The sequence below is a fragment of the Panthera uncia genome, chromosome A2, assembly GCF_023721935.1.
Source record: "Panthera uncia isolate 11264 chromosome A2, Puncia_PCG_1.0, whole genome shotgun sequence".
Lineage (NCBI taxonomy): Eukaryota > Metazoa > Chordata > Mammalia > Carnivora > Felidae > Panthera > Panthera uncia.
The window spans coordinates 3,427,812-3,442,929 of record NC_064816.1 but is presented as its reverse complement, the minus strand read 5'-3'; the positions used below and the strand labels follow the sequence as shown (position 1 = coordinate 3,442,929).

The following is a 15,118-nucleotide window of genomic DNA, read 5'->3' as shown; positions in this document are numbered from 1 at the left end:
GGGGGGGGGGGGGGGGGGGGGGGGGCGGTGCTCCCGGCTCCGAGGGAATGAAACGCACAGGACCTCGTCGCAAAGCCACGTGCTCTGCTGGTGGCCGGGAAGGCAGCCCCTCAGACCCCCAGTCAGCGAGCCCAGAGCCCAGGATGGGCCAGCTGTGCAACACAGTGCGCCCCAACTCACAGATGGGGTGCGGGCCTCCCCCCTGAGCACCCCCCAAATAAAACCCGTGCTGCATCGCACGGGCGCAGTCGCTCAGCCAGTGCGTTGGTGTAGCCGGGGAGATGGGATGTGGGAAGGACGCGCTCACACCGGAAGTCACGGGCCGTGCCCCCCCCACAAGCAAGTCACGGACAAAGAGGAAGGAAGGCCTCAGCGTGGGCACAGGCTCTGCCTGGGCTCTTTGCACACACGGTCCCCACGGCAGGCAAGGAGACAGAGGCTCCAGCTGTCGACTGGCCCTCTGAGGCCCTCAGTCTGGCGGGAAAAGGGCCGAACAACCCGACCCGGCCTGCGGCTGCGTCCACCCCTGACCATCTTGTGACACACGAGGGGGTCTGAGTTCATGCCCGGGGACGCTTTCTGTCTCCCAGAATGCCACACAACCGGTTTAAAACAACGTGTGCAGGGGCGCCTGGGTGGCTCAGTCGGTTCACCACCCGACGACTCTTGGTTTCCGCTCAGGCCACGATCTCCCGGTTTATTAGTGTGAGCCCCGCATCAGGCTCCGTGCCGACAGCGCGAAGCCTGCTGGGGACTCTCTCTCTCTCTCCTTCTCTCTCGGCCCCTCCAACCCCTTCTCGAAATAAAGAAACTTAAAAACACATAGAGCGACGTTTGTAAACGTACAGAAGTCAGACCATCAGTTCTCCTTGCTCAGAAACCGTGTTTAACACAGTTCGGAGACATTTCCAGGTCACCAGTGGGCCCAAATCAATGACACGTAGGACTAGCAGTTAAAGAAAAGCCGGCCCCGGGATCCCACGCAAAGGTCCCGGGCCTCTCACCCAAACCACGACCGAGAGACGGCACAGTCTCGGTGAGGTGCAGGACGGGCTCTCGAGGTCCCGCTCCCTCCGGGACTGTCCCCCAGGCACAGCCGGGCCCCCCCAGGGATCCTGCCGGGAGCCGACCCAGACCTCGGGCGCCCAGCCTCCAGGCCAGCGCACATCCCCATGGGTCGCCAAAGAGGGCACACGCCCACGTGCGTGCCTGCTGTGAGCCAGCACTCGGCCCCACCCCCACCACCCACACACACCTGCCGGGGCAGGAGGGCTTCCAAGTGACAGAGTCACGGTGCCGGGGGTGGGGGGTGGGGCGCCCGCCGGCCAGGACACGCCTGCCAGGTTCTGGAAAGTGCGGGGGATTACTGAATCCAGCAACTTTGCTCTGTGCTAAAAGCGTTCCAATTAGAGTTATGGCCCCTGCCGCCCGGCCCGCGGCCTCTCTGCAGTTCTTTTTAATGCACAGTTTAAGTGGCTCTCATTAAAGCTCTAATAAAGGCGCACATTTTAAGTGATTAGCACCAATAACGCGCCAACACATTAACGCTCTCTCCGTGGGCTCCACGACTCTCCCAGCGAGCCCATTTGGAGCTCGGCTATTCATTTTCCATATTCATCGCAAACTCATTCCATCCATCTCAATAATGGAGTCTGCGACGCGTGCCCCCGAAAAAGTTTGGAAGGGACACCGAGGAGGGCAGTGACTCACTTGCCCTAGAACCCCTCCCGCCCTCCCTCTGCGGAGGGGCGCAGGGGAAGCGCGAAGCCAGCCCTCCCCCCAGGCCAGACCAGTCCACACCGGTCACAAAGCAACGTGGGGAGGCTCCCAGAGGCCTCCGGCTCCTGGCCGACCTGTCCCAGCCACTGTGCCTCCCGCATGCCCCGAGACAGGTTCCCGGGCAGCAGGGCCCCGGCGCGAGAAGGACGTGGGGGGCCGGCCGGGCTCCAGGGAGAGTGGCCACGGTCCCACAGGATCCCGTGTCTAGCTTTTCTGGGGGGCGTTCAGATCACCCAAAACTTGTCTAGTGGAAAAGGCACAGAGAGGAAGAAGGGGTCGGGCACGACTGCAGAATCCAGCGGAAAACCGGGCCGGGCTGTGGGCACCGGAGGCCGCACGTGCGGATCACTCCGTGGCGGCTTCTTCTGTGGCTGTGTAGGCGTGGGAAGCCCCACGGTGGCCCCCCGAGATGTCTACGTCCTGCTCCCCAGTACCTGTGAGTGCGTTGCCTTCCGCGTGGCAGGGGCTCCACGGACGGGATTAAGTGCGGGAGCCCAGGACAGGGGCGACCCCCGGGTCACCACGGGGTCTCCACGGGAGGGAGGCAGAGGGGGGAGCACGTGACCGCAGACAGGGACACAGGATGAAGCCGGAGTCTCTGGAGGCAGGAGCCCGGGCAGCCCAAGCCCGAGACCCGGGCCAGACGGGCCCCTGAGCCCCAAACGTGAGGGAGTCAAGTGTGTGCGTTTAACTAGGGCTGTTTTAGAGCAATTCCAGGTTTGTGCTGCTTGGAGCCACCGACTCGGGACAGCAACAGCAGAGGAAAACAAGAAAGACGTTTTTTGACTTGTATTTTTTCCAATTAGTATTTGTGTTTCCAACTTATGTTTCAAACAGTGCGCGGGGAAAGCACTTCCATTTGGGGGTCACCTGAGACGTTAAGGAGGAAGAGGAACCGCTCTTTGCCAGGGCGGTGACTGGCATTTCGAGGGTGACAAGTGTGTTCCCGACAGCAGGCTCCAGCCCGGGAAGGCCGGGTCCGGGTCTGCAACGGAAACGCGGGCCTGGCTGCACGCTCGGCCGTGGGGCCGGCCTCACTCCCGGGACAAGCCTCCCCGTGTCCTCGTCCTCGGGGGAAACCGTGCAGCAGGCGTTTGCTGAACAGACGCGTGGCTCAGGGTGTGGCCAGTTCGCAGAAGTTCTCGGAAACAGCGAGCGTTTCCGTCTCCCGAGCCAAACGGGGCAGGGGAAGAGGGTGGCGGGCACTCTCTGAGGGAGGCAAGAGGAGGGGTCAAAGGACCCAGCAGGAAGTTGGGGAGGCTGTGCCAATGCTGAGCGATGGCCTCTGGAAGATTCCCCTGGCTGCCAGGGGAGAGCGGGCAGGCTGCTGCCACAGCCACCCAGAGGGATGGCCCCGCACTGTCCTGAGGGGGCTCCTGAACCACAGGGCCATCAGTCCACCCGCCCTGACTACTGGGTGCTGCCTGCCGGCGAGGCCCAGACGCTTTGGGCCAACGGGGTCTGTTAACGTCCTCGGAGGCACTCAGGGCCACCCGACGTCAGAACAGAGCAGGGCGCCGTGACGGGGAGCAGCGAGAAACCTCACCAGCCCCTTTCTCGCAGTGGCCGGGGGCCTCAGCGTCACCCAGCCCGGTGTCTGGCTTGTCTCCAAGGATCCCGTGTCCCGAGGGCCTGCCTTTACCCCGAGGCGTCAGTGCCCTCTCTCTGGACACAGCCGGGGACTCACTGTGACAAATCCCGTCCTCCCAGGAGGCCCCCTCGGGCCCGGGCCAGCACACGCAGGCGGACACCCTCACGGTCACCATGCGGCTGCGGGGCACAGGGCAGGGGCTCCTAACTGGACGTCTCGCTTTCCAGACTGAACACAGACCCGAAGGCCCAGAGGAGGGCGCGATGTAGTGCCAGGCGCCAGGGGGGGGACGAAAGACCACGGCCGCCCTCCCTGGCCCGCGGGAGCCTGCAGTCACGTCCCGCAGCTCTGTGCTAACACGCCGGGAAAGAGCGCTCCGGGCAATGGCATCTGCGCGTCACTCACAGAGCGACAAACCCCAGAGCAGGGTCTGTGGTCACGAGAGGGAAAGGGAATGGAAAACCAGACAGGGACACCTTATAGCACGCCAGCCCCCCCAGAGACGGACACTCACACAAGGAGCGCGACCCGAGACGCCGGGGCCAGCCCCCACCTCCGCCCCACCCCCGCCCTCGGCCCAGGTCCCCGCCCGAGGGCGCAGACACCTACCGATGGCCAGCCGCTCCAGGCGCTTGCCGTGCTCCGGTGGGATGGCGTACCTACGAGAGAAGGGAGGCACGTCAGAGGCGAGGTCACGGGCCACCACGCGTTTGAGGGACCCGGGGCTGCGGCCACGGCCTCGGGGAGACACGCGGGCCGCGCACAGAGCAGAACCGGGCGCGGTGAGAAGGGTGAAGGGCAGCAGGGAGAGTGCCGGTGGAGGGACCCACACAGCAGTGAGGAGGGGTGGGGCGGGAGGGCCCCTCCACGGCGGTGACGGCACCCGCCCCACACCGGCACTGGTCAGAGCCACCAAAGCCTCCACGAGGCTCAGAGAGCGGAACACGAGAAAGCAAGCAGGGGGCCTGAGGGGGGAACAGGAAGGCCCCCAGCCTCCCTCTGTCGCCTCCCTGCCTCCCACTCCCCCAGCCCCGGGACCAGGAGCCGACGGGGAAGAAGCTTCAGGAACGAGACTCCGTTTGTCACCACTCGGTAAGTTTCAGGTTCACGCGTTCTACGTTTGAAAGATTACTGAGTCCCCGTCATAAACAAGAAAGACGTGAGGTGCAAGTTTGCCAACAGATGAAACGAGAGTGACACCCGCTAATGCTGTGTGCGGAGGCTGGCGCGGGGGGCCCGCCTGGGGCCCGTTCCCCGGGGGGGGGGGGCCCGGGGGGGGGGGGGGGCAGCGGGGGTGCGAGGAGCCCGCCCCAGCTGACACAGCACCCTGGCCACCCCGGCAAGAGGAAAAGCTCCGCGTTCAACAGAGGCAGGCAGAAGCGGGATGTCGGTCCTTCCACAAAAGTGCTGAGCACAGGCCGTCTGTCTGTCCCGCGGAGGAGGAGGCGGCGGGGAGCCCATGAGTCCCCAGGACAGTGGCGACCCCGCCCCCAGGGGTCACGGGGCCGCGTCTGGGGACATCCACGGTTGTCACACTGGGGGGGGGGGGTCCTAGCATTGAGTGTGGGGGGGGCCAGGGATCCCACTCAGCGCGCCCAGTGCCCGGGACGCCCTGGGGACAACAACCCGCCCCGTGTCCACAGCGCCGAGGGGAGAGACGCTGCATCGGCACGCCTCACGTTCTAGAACGAGTCGGATGTGGGGGGCGCAGGGTGCGGCACGCCCTCCGCCCGCACTCGCAGTGGGGGACGCAGGATGGGAACAACACAGGACACAGAAGCCGGCCCGGACTCCGTGGCGGGCTAAGTCCACTCCGGCCGAGACGTTTACTATTGGTTTTTAATAAAATAAAAGGTGGCGGGGGTAGGAGATTACGTCGTCTCTGATCCGACGGACAGAAATAATCAATTTCTGGGCAGGGCGCACGGCCCTTGCAGAGACAGCACAGGACCTGCAATTCTGCTGCTGCTGGAGAACTTTCCACGGTCTGGACAAAGATGAGGCGACCCTTTTTTAAACAGCCTCGTATCACGTACATAAAGATGAGAAAAGTTAATCCCAATCCAAAGCACCTTTGTGGGATTAACGTCCCCCCCAAACAAGGAAATGAAACATTCCAGTCCTTCTGGGAACTTGCCGGAGGACGGGAGGAACTAATTTATGACTCCAAGGCTGTGATGATTAATGCAATATCCCCAGTCTACAATGCTGCTTTCACTTAATTACCGCCTGTAATTGGGAGTTGTAAAGATAAGATTAATTGAATCTGGTGGATGTTAAAAGTTTAATACATTGGAACGTGGCTCCTCTGTTATCGGAAAGTACAGACCGCGAGACGCTGGGCTGAGCACTGAGAAGCGCAGCCCCTGGGGGGATTAGAAAGGACTGGCGGACGGGAAGCCGACAGCCTCGGGGACTTCTGGACTCCAGTGGCCAAGGGAGAGCTGCCCTCCCGCCGCCTGGAACAACGCACGACAGCTTCAGCGTGCTGAGAAGCCCCGGCGCCAGCGATGCGCCCCCCCGCCCACCCTCAGGGGCTCGGCAAGACGCAAGCCTCAGATTTTGAGGGGAGACGAGCAGAACTGGGGTGTGGGTGCTTTACGACACACGGCTCTGAGTGAGGGGCGGGTGCGCGTCTGTTAAAACACACTGGGGCCTTCCGACGGCCGGGAGAATCCCGGCACTGTGGGCGGCAGGGTCCCCCGGAGCCCTCTCTCCATGCCAGCGCCCTGGGGAGCCCTCCACGGTGGGGGCCCAGGTGAGCTGGCTACAGACCTGGCCTCCCAACAGCAACTGTCACGTGTCCCCGGAGGGAAGCCCCCAGGCCCCACGGGGCCCCCAGAGCAGAGCCGTGTCACCCTCGTCACGGCCACGTGTGGGGGCATCGCTGCCCCTCGGCCCGGCTCTGGGAGGGAAAGGAGGAGGGAAGAAACACAGCTATCTGGGTTGAGCGTGTTTGCTCGCTAACCCCCGAGGCAGGAGCATCTGTCTGGCCATTAGCGAGCGAGTTCTCGGGGCCATAAAACAGAGTCGGTTTTATTGGTCACCAACATGGGGGCAATTTGTCTCGCTCCCCAGGACCTCCGTCCCCATCACAAGGTCAAACTTCACGGCCAACAGCAATCCACTCTGCTGGCCTGCAAGCCCAGTGGCCAGTCTCTGGACGCGGCGGCCCGTCGCCCGGTGGCAAAGTGTTCCTGCACGGTGTCCTCAGACAGACAGCCTCCCCGGGCCCAGTCCAGTCCGGGTGGCCAGCTGTAGGGCCCGGAGGGTGCAAGGCCCAGGGGCACACCTGTCATGGTGGAAGAATCTGGAGAAGCCGGGATCAAAGATGGGGGCAGAGCAATCCCTAGAACCCAGTGAGGTGTGAGGGGGCGAGCCGACTGGGGCCCGGCGAGCAGAACCAGACACGGGGAGTGCGGGGGCCAGGGGAGCCCCGGGGAAGGCCGCAGGAGGTACGGCGGCCCGCGTGAGGTCGCTTGGGGGCCTCTGGCCGCAGCCCCCGTTTGCCTGGGACAGTCTGGCAGCTGCCGTGGGCCTGAGGGGGGCGTTGGCCGTGCCTCGGGCCCACGGTGAGTCCTGCACCTGAGGTCGGCCAGGCAGGCGTCTGGAACTTTCTCCACAGTGTCCCACGGGGTGTTTTTATCTCCGTGTTTCCCCAGCCCTACCCCCTCCACACACTCTCTCTGCTCTGGAACCTTCCCCACAAAGTCCTCCCGGACAACACTAAACCGGAAAGTCACGGAAAAGTCGGTGCTGTCAGAGCGGTATCCCTGGCAACCACCCCAGGTGACCCTGCAGCAGGACCCGACAGGCTCCATAACTCCGGGCTTAATGCCGCGGAATTACCGAGAAGGCCGAATTCAGGCCTCGTCTGCCAGACGCCCTTTTCGGAGAGGCAGCCGTCTGCAAACATCAGGGGCTTCGGTGGGAAAAGAAGACATTTCTAGACTAGGAAAAAGGCACGCGGGAGAGACCAGGGCCCCGGGAACTGGGCCCCCAGGTGAGGAGGGAAGACGCGTGATGTGCGACGGTTGAAAGGCCATTACAGTCCCGCTGTTTCGCGGTTCAAACAACCGACCAAACAGAAAGAACACACTTCAGGCACGATGGTGAGGGGCAGCCCGACGTCCAGAGAGCGAGTTTCAGAAGGAAGCGATGCCCGGGTCCGAGGAGGGACGGGATGGGTCACTCTGGGAAGGCGGGCGTCCCCCAGCCTTCCTGGGGTTTCCTGGTCCTCCGTTTACCCTTTGAGGTGCTTGTGGACAACGCACCCCCGTCAATCACGGCCGCCCCAAAAGGCCAAGCTGAAACCCACAAACCTGCCTACAGGGCTGGGTCCAGGGCGGTGAGCAGTCACATCCAGGACCCACAGCCTGGTGTTGGGGAGGATCTGCCCTGTCTACAGGGGGGTCAGGAACACGCGTGCCGGAGAGGGGCAGCGCGCGGCTCAGTGCTCTTGTTCTGACGGTGAGGCCAGAGGACAGGATGTCTTGCCAGCCCCACTGAGGCCAGGCCGGGTCCAAGGCGGGACACCGCACGGCCCCAGACGTCAGGAGGCTTCTGCCGGCACAGGTCACGACAGACTCCGTGGGCCTGATAAAGACACTCCAGGGCTTGTGACACTGGGCAGGTCGGGGGTGCTGGGGCGGGCAGAGGCCTCCGCCTGGCAGCCAGGCAGCTCTCGGGGCCAGACGGAGCTGGGCAATTAAAAGGCAACGTGTCCTCCGCGGGCAGGCCCGCCGGCCGGCCCAGGGACAAGCCGCTTCCATTTTACTGACTCACCGGCCCGGGAAAGTCTTCCTGTCCGCCGCGGAGGATGCTATTAATAGTGTCATTTTCTTGGTGTTTTGTTTATTCCCCTGGAATGGCTTGATGGATGTGAATAATTATCAGACTATAAAAGCCAGCAAATGTGCTATTTTCTATCGCTCTAAATCATCAAACAAATAAAGTGTGAAACAGCATTTTTGAATATAATTTTCCCCTCTAATGGCTTAGAATTATTATCAAGAACAATGAAAATAAATAAGCAAATGCCTTGTGAGTTAAAAATTAAACGAGCGTGTCACGAAGAGGAACACAGACTGTCTTGGAGAGCGGGGACCTGTTCGGGAGCCATTAGTTACGATGAGGACGAGTAGCAGGGCTCTGGGCCGTGCAGGCCCCTCCGGCCAGAGAGGTGAGCGCCTGCGCCCGCCCGCCAGCCACCCCTCGTGTCCTCGAACGCGCCGGCTGCCCCAGGCCGCGGGGTCTGTTACAGGTGGACAGGGGTCCATTGCCAGGAGGGCAGCATTTCCATGGTAATGAGGCAACTCCCAGCATGCTCTCCTGCAAGGATAAAAGGCTCACTGGGCCCGAGGCTCTCAAGTCCACAGCCGCCCTTCCCTCCAGGCCCCTCAGCACCTGCTGGGGGCCCCGTGCTATCCGCAGCCATCTGGCTCTGGAGTCGGAACATGCGACGCTGTGATGCTTTCTTTCTTCCCCAAGACTCTGGTGACTCTGCCGGTGACGAACACCCAGCCTGACAGCTTCCACTGCGCGAGGCTCCCGGCAATTAGGTGCCGTGACGAGAAAGCTCATCTCCCCACCCTCCTCCCTCTCTGTTGAAGAACGTGTGCCCAGAGCAGGGGTCCAGCCAGGAGCCCTTTGGAAATGTCAGCTCGGCCTGACGCGTGTTGGAGGGCGAGGAAGTTAATTTCACAGTGTGTGCACAAGGCCTGGGGAGACAGGCCCCTGGCCGTTTAACATGCCATAATTATGGAAACAGAAACAAGAAGGCAGGGGCCACTGGAAGTGCTGAGACCGTGTGTCAAGTCGGAGGCCACCTGGCACGAGCAAGCCGTCCACACAAGCCCCGGAGGCCACGGCGGCTCCAAATGCCAGCAGCCCTGCTAGGGCCCCGCGTGCTGGGCGCGTGGAAAAGCCATCATTACTGCCGTCCTCAAACACAAAGGCCCGTCTTGGCCCACAGCCCGCGCCCTCTCTGGCCACGCGTTGGCTGGGCAGGTCCAGTATACCGCCCCGCACTCTGGGCAGGCTGAGCAGAACGACCCGGTCACAGAACGGGCTTCCCCACAAGCCTCCCGGCCGACGGGGCACCGCCTTTGAGCTGGTTAGTGGAGCAGGAGGGCCCAGACAAACACAGTCATGGTGGTCACCCCTCATCTGATGTCCAAGCGCATCAGGTGACTTCTGTGTCTAGTATGTCACGTGTGGCACGTAAGTTATGCCTCGATACAGCTATTAACAATGCCCCAGCCCTGTGGACATGGGAGTGGTGAGTCCCAGTCCCTGCCCCAGTTTCTGGGCTCAGGACCACAGATGCATTTGGCTCTTCAGGGTCTTCTGGGCCCAGAACCAAAGCATCCAACAGGGTAAGATGAGCCCATCTCAGAGGAACCAGAAACCCACAGATACCACCTCCGGAAAAGGCACCAGGCCCTGACAGCTTTACTGAGAGCCTCACAAAACTTCCACACTAAAGGGCCAGTGCCCACCTACACTTATGGTTACCAAGCAGACAAGAAGTTCAGATGGCACGGAACTCCTCCTATGAATCCAGCATATTTTCAATAGAAAGAATGAATGGGGAATGCAGTCACCGACACAGGACAAAGACACACAGGAAAATGATAGGCCGGTGTCACATAGCTGCCAAGTCCTAGGTAAAATATTAGAAAATCAGACACAGAAGTGTATTATGAGACTAACCCTTTACCCCAAGGCTTGCAAAAACAGCCCAACAAGTAAAAATCTACATAAAATTCCAAAGCATTCAGTATTAAAGCTCTTAGCCAGCTAGGATTAAGAGGGACCTCCCCATGGTCACAGTGCACGATGAGGCAGGAGAGGCATTCCGGAAAGGGCAAGTTGTCCGTTCCCACAGCAGACGCCAGCCAATGCCGTAGGTCAAGAAAAAGACCCAAGGACAGTAAACGGAAGGGAAGAGACAAACTTTTCTCTGAAACAACACGGTCTTCTCCTTGGGAGAGCGGAGAGCAGCTGGTGAACAACGGAGTGAGGCGGTCCAGCCAGGGAGCAGAATGAACGCTCAGCGTGAGGACAGCCAGCCGTCCTCCGCACCAGAAAGGCATTCGCAGCACGTCGTGAAACCCACCAGGTACACCCCGCCCCTGGTCTGTGGTCCCGAGGCAGGAGCTCCCCGCCACGGAGGAGGTTGAACGCAAACCCGGGGGAGTGCTCACCACTGACGGACTCGCAGAGTCTGACCCAGGGGAGCCGACGCCCATCTCCGCGAAGCTGGTGCTGCGGGGTAATGGGACCGCGCGCAGCCTCCGTCCGGGGCAGGAGAGCCACAGACACCCATCAGGATGCTCCCTCACCCGCGAGCTAGTCCCTCAGTAAACGAGGTAAGAGACCACGCTGTGGTCTGACAGCACCGACTGACTTCGCGACACCGGGGTGGCGGGGTCGCTACGCCGGGTGGGAGCAAGGTGGCCTTATCGTGATGGTTGGAATGTGAAAACAGCATTAATAATAGTCACGCCAGGGGCACCCGGGAGGCTCAGTCAGCTAAGCGTCCGACTCCTGGTTTCGGCTCAGGTCACGATCTCACGGTTCGTGGGATCGAGCCCCACGTCGGGCTCTGTGCCGACAGCGTGGAGCGTGCGTGGGTTCTCTCTCTCCCTCTGTCTGTTCCTCCCCTCCCCTGCTCACTCGCTCCCTCTCGCGCGCGCGCTCTCTCTCTCTCTCGCGCTCAAAATAAATAAATTAATTAAAAAAAAAAATAGTCACGCCAGATGGCAGGGGTCACCCCACACCTCAGTCTAGAGAAATAAAAGACGTTAGAAAAGGCACTCGGCACGGGGCGCCTGGGTGGCTCAGTCGGTTGAGCGTCCGACTTCGGCTCAGGTCATGATCTCACAGCTTGTGAGTTCAAGCCCCACATCGGGCTCTGTGCTGACAGCTCAGAGCCTGGAGTCTGTTTGCAATCCTGTGTCTCCCTCTCTCTCTCTGCCCCTCCCCCAGTCTCACTTTGTCTCAGTCTGTCTCTCAAAAATAAATATTTAAAAAAATTTTTTAAAAAATTAAAAAAAAAAAAAAAAAGCACTGGGCAGACAGACTTGCCCTTAAAACAGGCAGAAGACGTGCAAAGGGCCTTTAGGGACGGATAGCCTGGGGACCCCGTGCCTGCTAGGATGGGAGGGAGAAGCCCTGGTAGCAGCCCAGGCTACCTGGACGGGGACACTGATCGCAGGGGGCTGATGCAGGGACGGAGGGGCACGAGGACCCTGTCCCGGACACTCAGGACAGAAAGGGTACACGTGCAAGCCCCTGAGCAGCCCCTGAGCGGGGGCTCCGGGCCCGGGGGGGCTCTCGTGCAGCCCCGGCTGGTCTCCGCTGCACCAGGGAGCTCAGCCCGGACTGCGCAGCCCCTCCCTGAGCGAGCGGCTGGAACTGTCCAGAAGTCCCATCTCGACTTCCAAGGAGCCTCGTTCGGCAGCGAGGCAGCCTCCCTCGTTTGTCCTGGCGCTGCAGCCCCTTTGTACGACGAGCACAAACACGTGCCGGGGAGATAGGATCGGCAGAGGACCAGGGTGGCTTGTTCCCAGGAAAGAACCTCATTGAGTCACGGTGGTTTATCTTTAATGGATCGTTTTACGGGACAAAAGGCGATGGAATTCGGTACCTGGCGCGAGCAGTGTCAAGGATTTGAAATAATGACGTTTTTATTGAGACGCATGCAGGAGATAGAGAAAACAGGGCGTCTCCGATGGGATGCCCGCGGCGCCCACGCGGGAGACAAGGGTGTGCTGCAGGCGGGAGGGCTCGCCGAGGCCTCTCCCGGGGCCGTGGGCCCCCAGATGCTCCCAGCCCACCCCGGGGGAGCCAGGGAAGCCGAGACCCTGGCAGGCTCACACACGGCCAGCCCGCGTTAACCAGGGAACCGACTTCCGAGGCGAGTGGTGTCGAGCCTGCCGTTAAATGCTGAAGTGGAGGCATCTGATCCCAAGCCCCGGTTCGTTTTAGACCCGGGAATTATTTTTGTCATATGACGGACTGAAACTGCCAAGGCACGTGTGTGTTTTTGATGTTTTAAAGTGGGGGGGGGGGGGGGGGTCTCAGGTGAGGCTCTGAACGGCAGGCCGGAGAGTGGAGCCCAGAAGGGAGACTGAGGTGCGGGGACGCGGGGCCAACGCGGAGCACCCCCGGCTCCCCCTCGGAGCACCGCTCTGAACGTCCGCTCGTAAAGCGAGCCGAGCCGGAGGTGGCCTCCCGCTGCACCCACACCCACGGCCCCCAAACTCCTCCGGCCGGAGGTGCGTCCGCAGCGGGGAGGCCCCCCCGACGCGCTGGTGTTTGCACACGGGCGGTTTGAAGCGAGGGAACAAGGACAGGACGCGGAGGGACGCGGCCGAGGGGAATGAGGCCGATGTCGGCCTCCCCGGCCCCGTACCGGCACGAGCCCAGGACACGGCGACAAGCCGGGTCGGACCTGGGAAGGTGGCTGGGAGTCTGGCTCTCTCCACGGGCCGCGAGCAGCCGGGACATCATCAACGCGGGGAGGCTGAGGTCTGTCGAAGTGATTTCCGACGCCCTGGACGTGTGTGCCTTCCTCGCACACACACCCGCAGACGGCGGGGCCCCTGGCGACGGCAGGACGGGCCACAGGGGGCCCTGAGCTCCCCACCTCCTGCTGCCGTGCCGGGAAGGGGGAGCACGCTCCTAGCCGGAGTTTTGAGCAAAGTTGACAAAGACTCTCTCTCTCTCCTTGCCCGCAGATTTGCAGGAATCTCCCTTGCAGAGGAGCTGAAATCTGCCCACTGCAACCCTGCTGGCATGATAGAAATTTGCCATGGAAACCAGCCCCTGTGTGCAGACCCCGAATCTCTGATGGCTCGTCTAGCTAACAGGCGGGGAAAGCGACTCCTGGCCAGGAAGGCCGTCCCCCACTCCCGCCCCGGTGGGGGGAGGGGACCCCGCCCACAGTCACAGGCTCAGTGGGCTCCTGATCCGAACACTGCGGGGTGGGAGGCGCTCAGCGACGACGTTTTGAAGAGAAGAACCCACGGTTTCTTGGAGTGGTGGGCAGAGAGGGGACTCACCTGGCGCTCCGGCCCGGGAGCCGGAACTCGGGCCGCCTACGGCAGAAATCCCGCCTCCCTCAGCACAAGCCGGCCGCGGCTGTTTGCGACTCTGAACACAAGACTCTGAAGTGAGTGAAGGCCCATCTGCTCCTGCCAGACCGAGCCCGTGGGGACGTGGGACAGGCCAGCGACGTCTGGGCCCTCGAGCGGCCGGCAGACAGAAGACGGGGACAGCCAGCGGGGACACCTGCCGGCCCAAAGCCCCCACGTCGCGGCCTGGGCCCGCCCCCCAGCCGATGCATCCTCTGGGCCAGAGGAACCTTGCTGGGATGTGGCTGCCTGGACGAACCCTCTCGCCCGCCCGCCCTCCAGCCCCACGCCCCTGGCCCGGCCGCCCGCCCGCCCTCCAGCGGGGCCCTCTCCACGGGCTGCCGGCCTCCGTCTCTTCCTACGGGCCTCAGCCCTCAGGCTTGAGGACTTCCTGCCACCACCCCGCCTGGCCCTGCTCTGGGGGCGTGGGGCCACGCCATCAGCTCCTGTCCTGACGGGTGGCGTCGATCCCGGGTTCATGCTGGACCCAGAGTGGGCACTCGGTGAGGACGTGAACTGACTCATCTAGCCCTCTCCCTTCCCCGCCCCCCCCCCCCCGCCCCCCCCCCCCCCCCCCCCACCGGACAGGGACCTGGACGATGTTTCTCAGGCTTCCCGGCCGAAAGTGCAGCCACGTGACCAGGCGCCAGCCAGTGAGACGGGAGAAGCCGTGGCATCCTGTGGCCGCCCATCGACGTTTCTGGAATACACCCCCCACACCCTCACGCCCCACCCGGACACCTGCGTGACCTCTGCGGAAGCCACGCGTCGGCCGGCCCGGGTCCCCGCCATCCTGTCTCCGCCTCCCACGGGAACCCGACAGCTTCCACTTCGGCTCAGGTTGATTCGGTGACAGTGCTGGGGGCTCCGTCAGAGTCCTTCCCCTCCCGCACCTTCAGGTCCAGGCCACCTCTGCCACCCGGGACACACCCTGTCCCCGAGGCCGAGCGACTGCCCGGCCACCTGCTCCCAGAACCCGCCACCCCTCCCGATTCTCAGGGAGACGCTCTGAGGGGCGAGGGGAGCAGCGGTGAGGAAAGGGGGCTCGACCACAGCCCCTCCCTCTGGGAGCTCCGCAGCCCTGAGCTGGGGCCCGGCCAGCCTGGGCCTCACCCGCGAGGAGGGCGGCTCAGGGCTGCAGCAAGACGGGCAGGCTCTCGGAGCGCAGCCTGGCACACGGGGAGCATCGCCCACGGCCGCTGCCGTCGGGGTGTCTCAGGACGTCCTCGTGTGCAGTCACGGACACCGTGCCCAGGCATCAGGTAACAACGCTAACGCGGCGGGTGCAGCTGGCCAGGGCGGAGACGGCCCCAACGCCCGTCGACAGTGAACCGATGGACGGACGGACGGACGGACAGACAGATGGAGGCGGAGTCCCCCAGCAGATAAAAACGAATAAGCCACCGGTTCACGTAACGGGGGTGTCTTCCTCACAAACCCCGAGCACAAACACAAGGACAAGTCAGTCCATCTGCGTGGAGTTCAAATCCAGTCAACACTCGGCACGCTGCCCGGGGCCACAGACACACGTAGGGAAAGGGCCCGTCAGGCCAGGAGGAGGACAGTCCTGAGGGCAGTCATCAGCTCGGGGGGGGGGGGGGGGGGG

The 15,118-nt window shown here is 62.7% G+C and overlaps 1 protein-coding gene across 9 annotated transcripts in view; it reads right to left on the bottom strand.

Annotated features, from left to right (window-relative positions):
• The window catches only part of KDM4B (lysine demethylase 4B), a 103,745-nt gene that overhangs the window by 51,153 nt on the left and 37,474 nt on the right, over positions 1 to 15,118 (bottom strand). For all 9 annotated transcript variants that reach the window (XM_049639655.1, XM_049639647.1, XM_049639649.1 and 6 more), the window contains one exon: positions 3,980 to 4,029. In XM_049639655.1, coding sequence (XP_049495612.1) covers positions 3,980 to 4,029 — 50 coding nt within the window. The remainder of the gene's footprint in view (positions 1 to 3,979; positions 4,030 to 15,118) is intronic.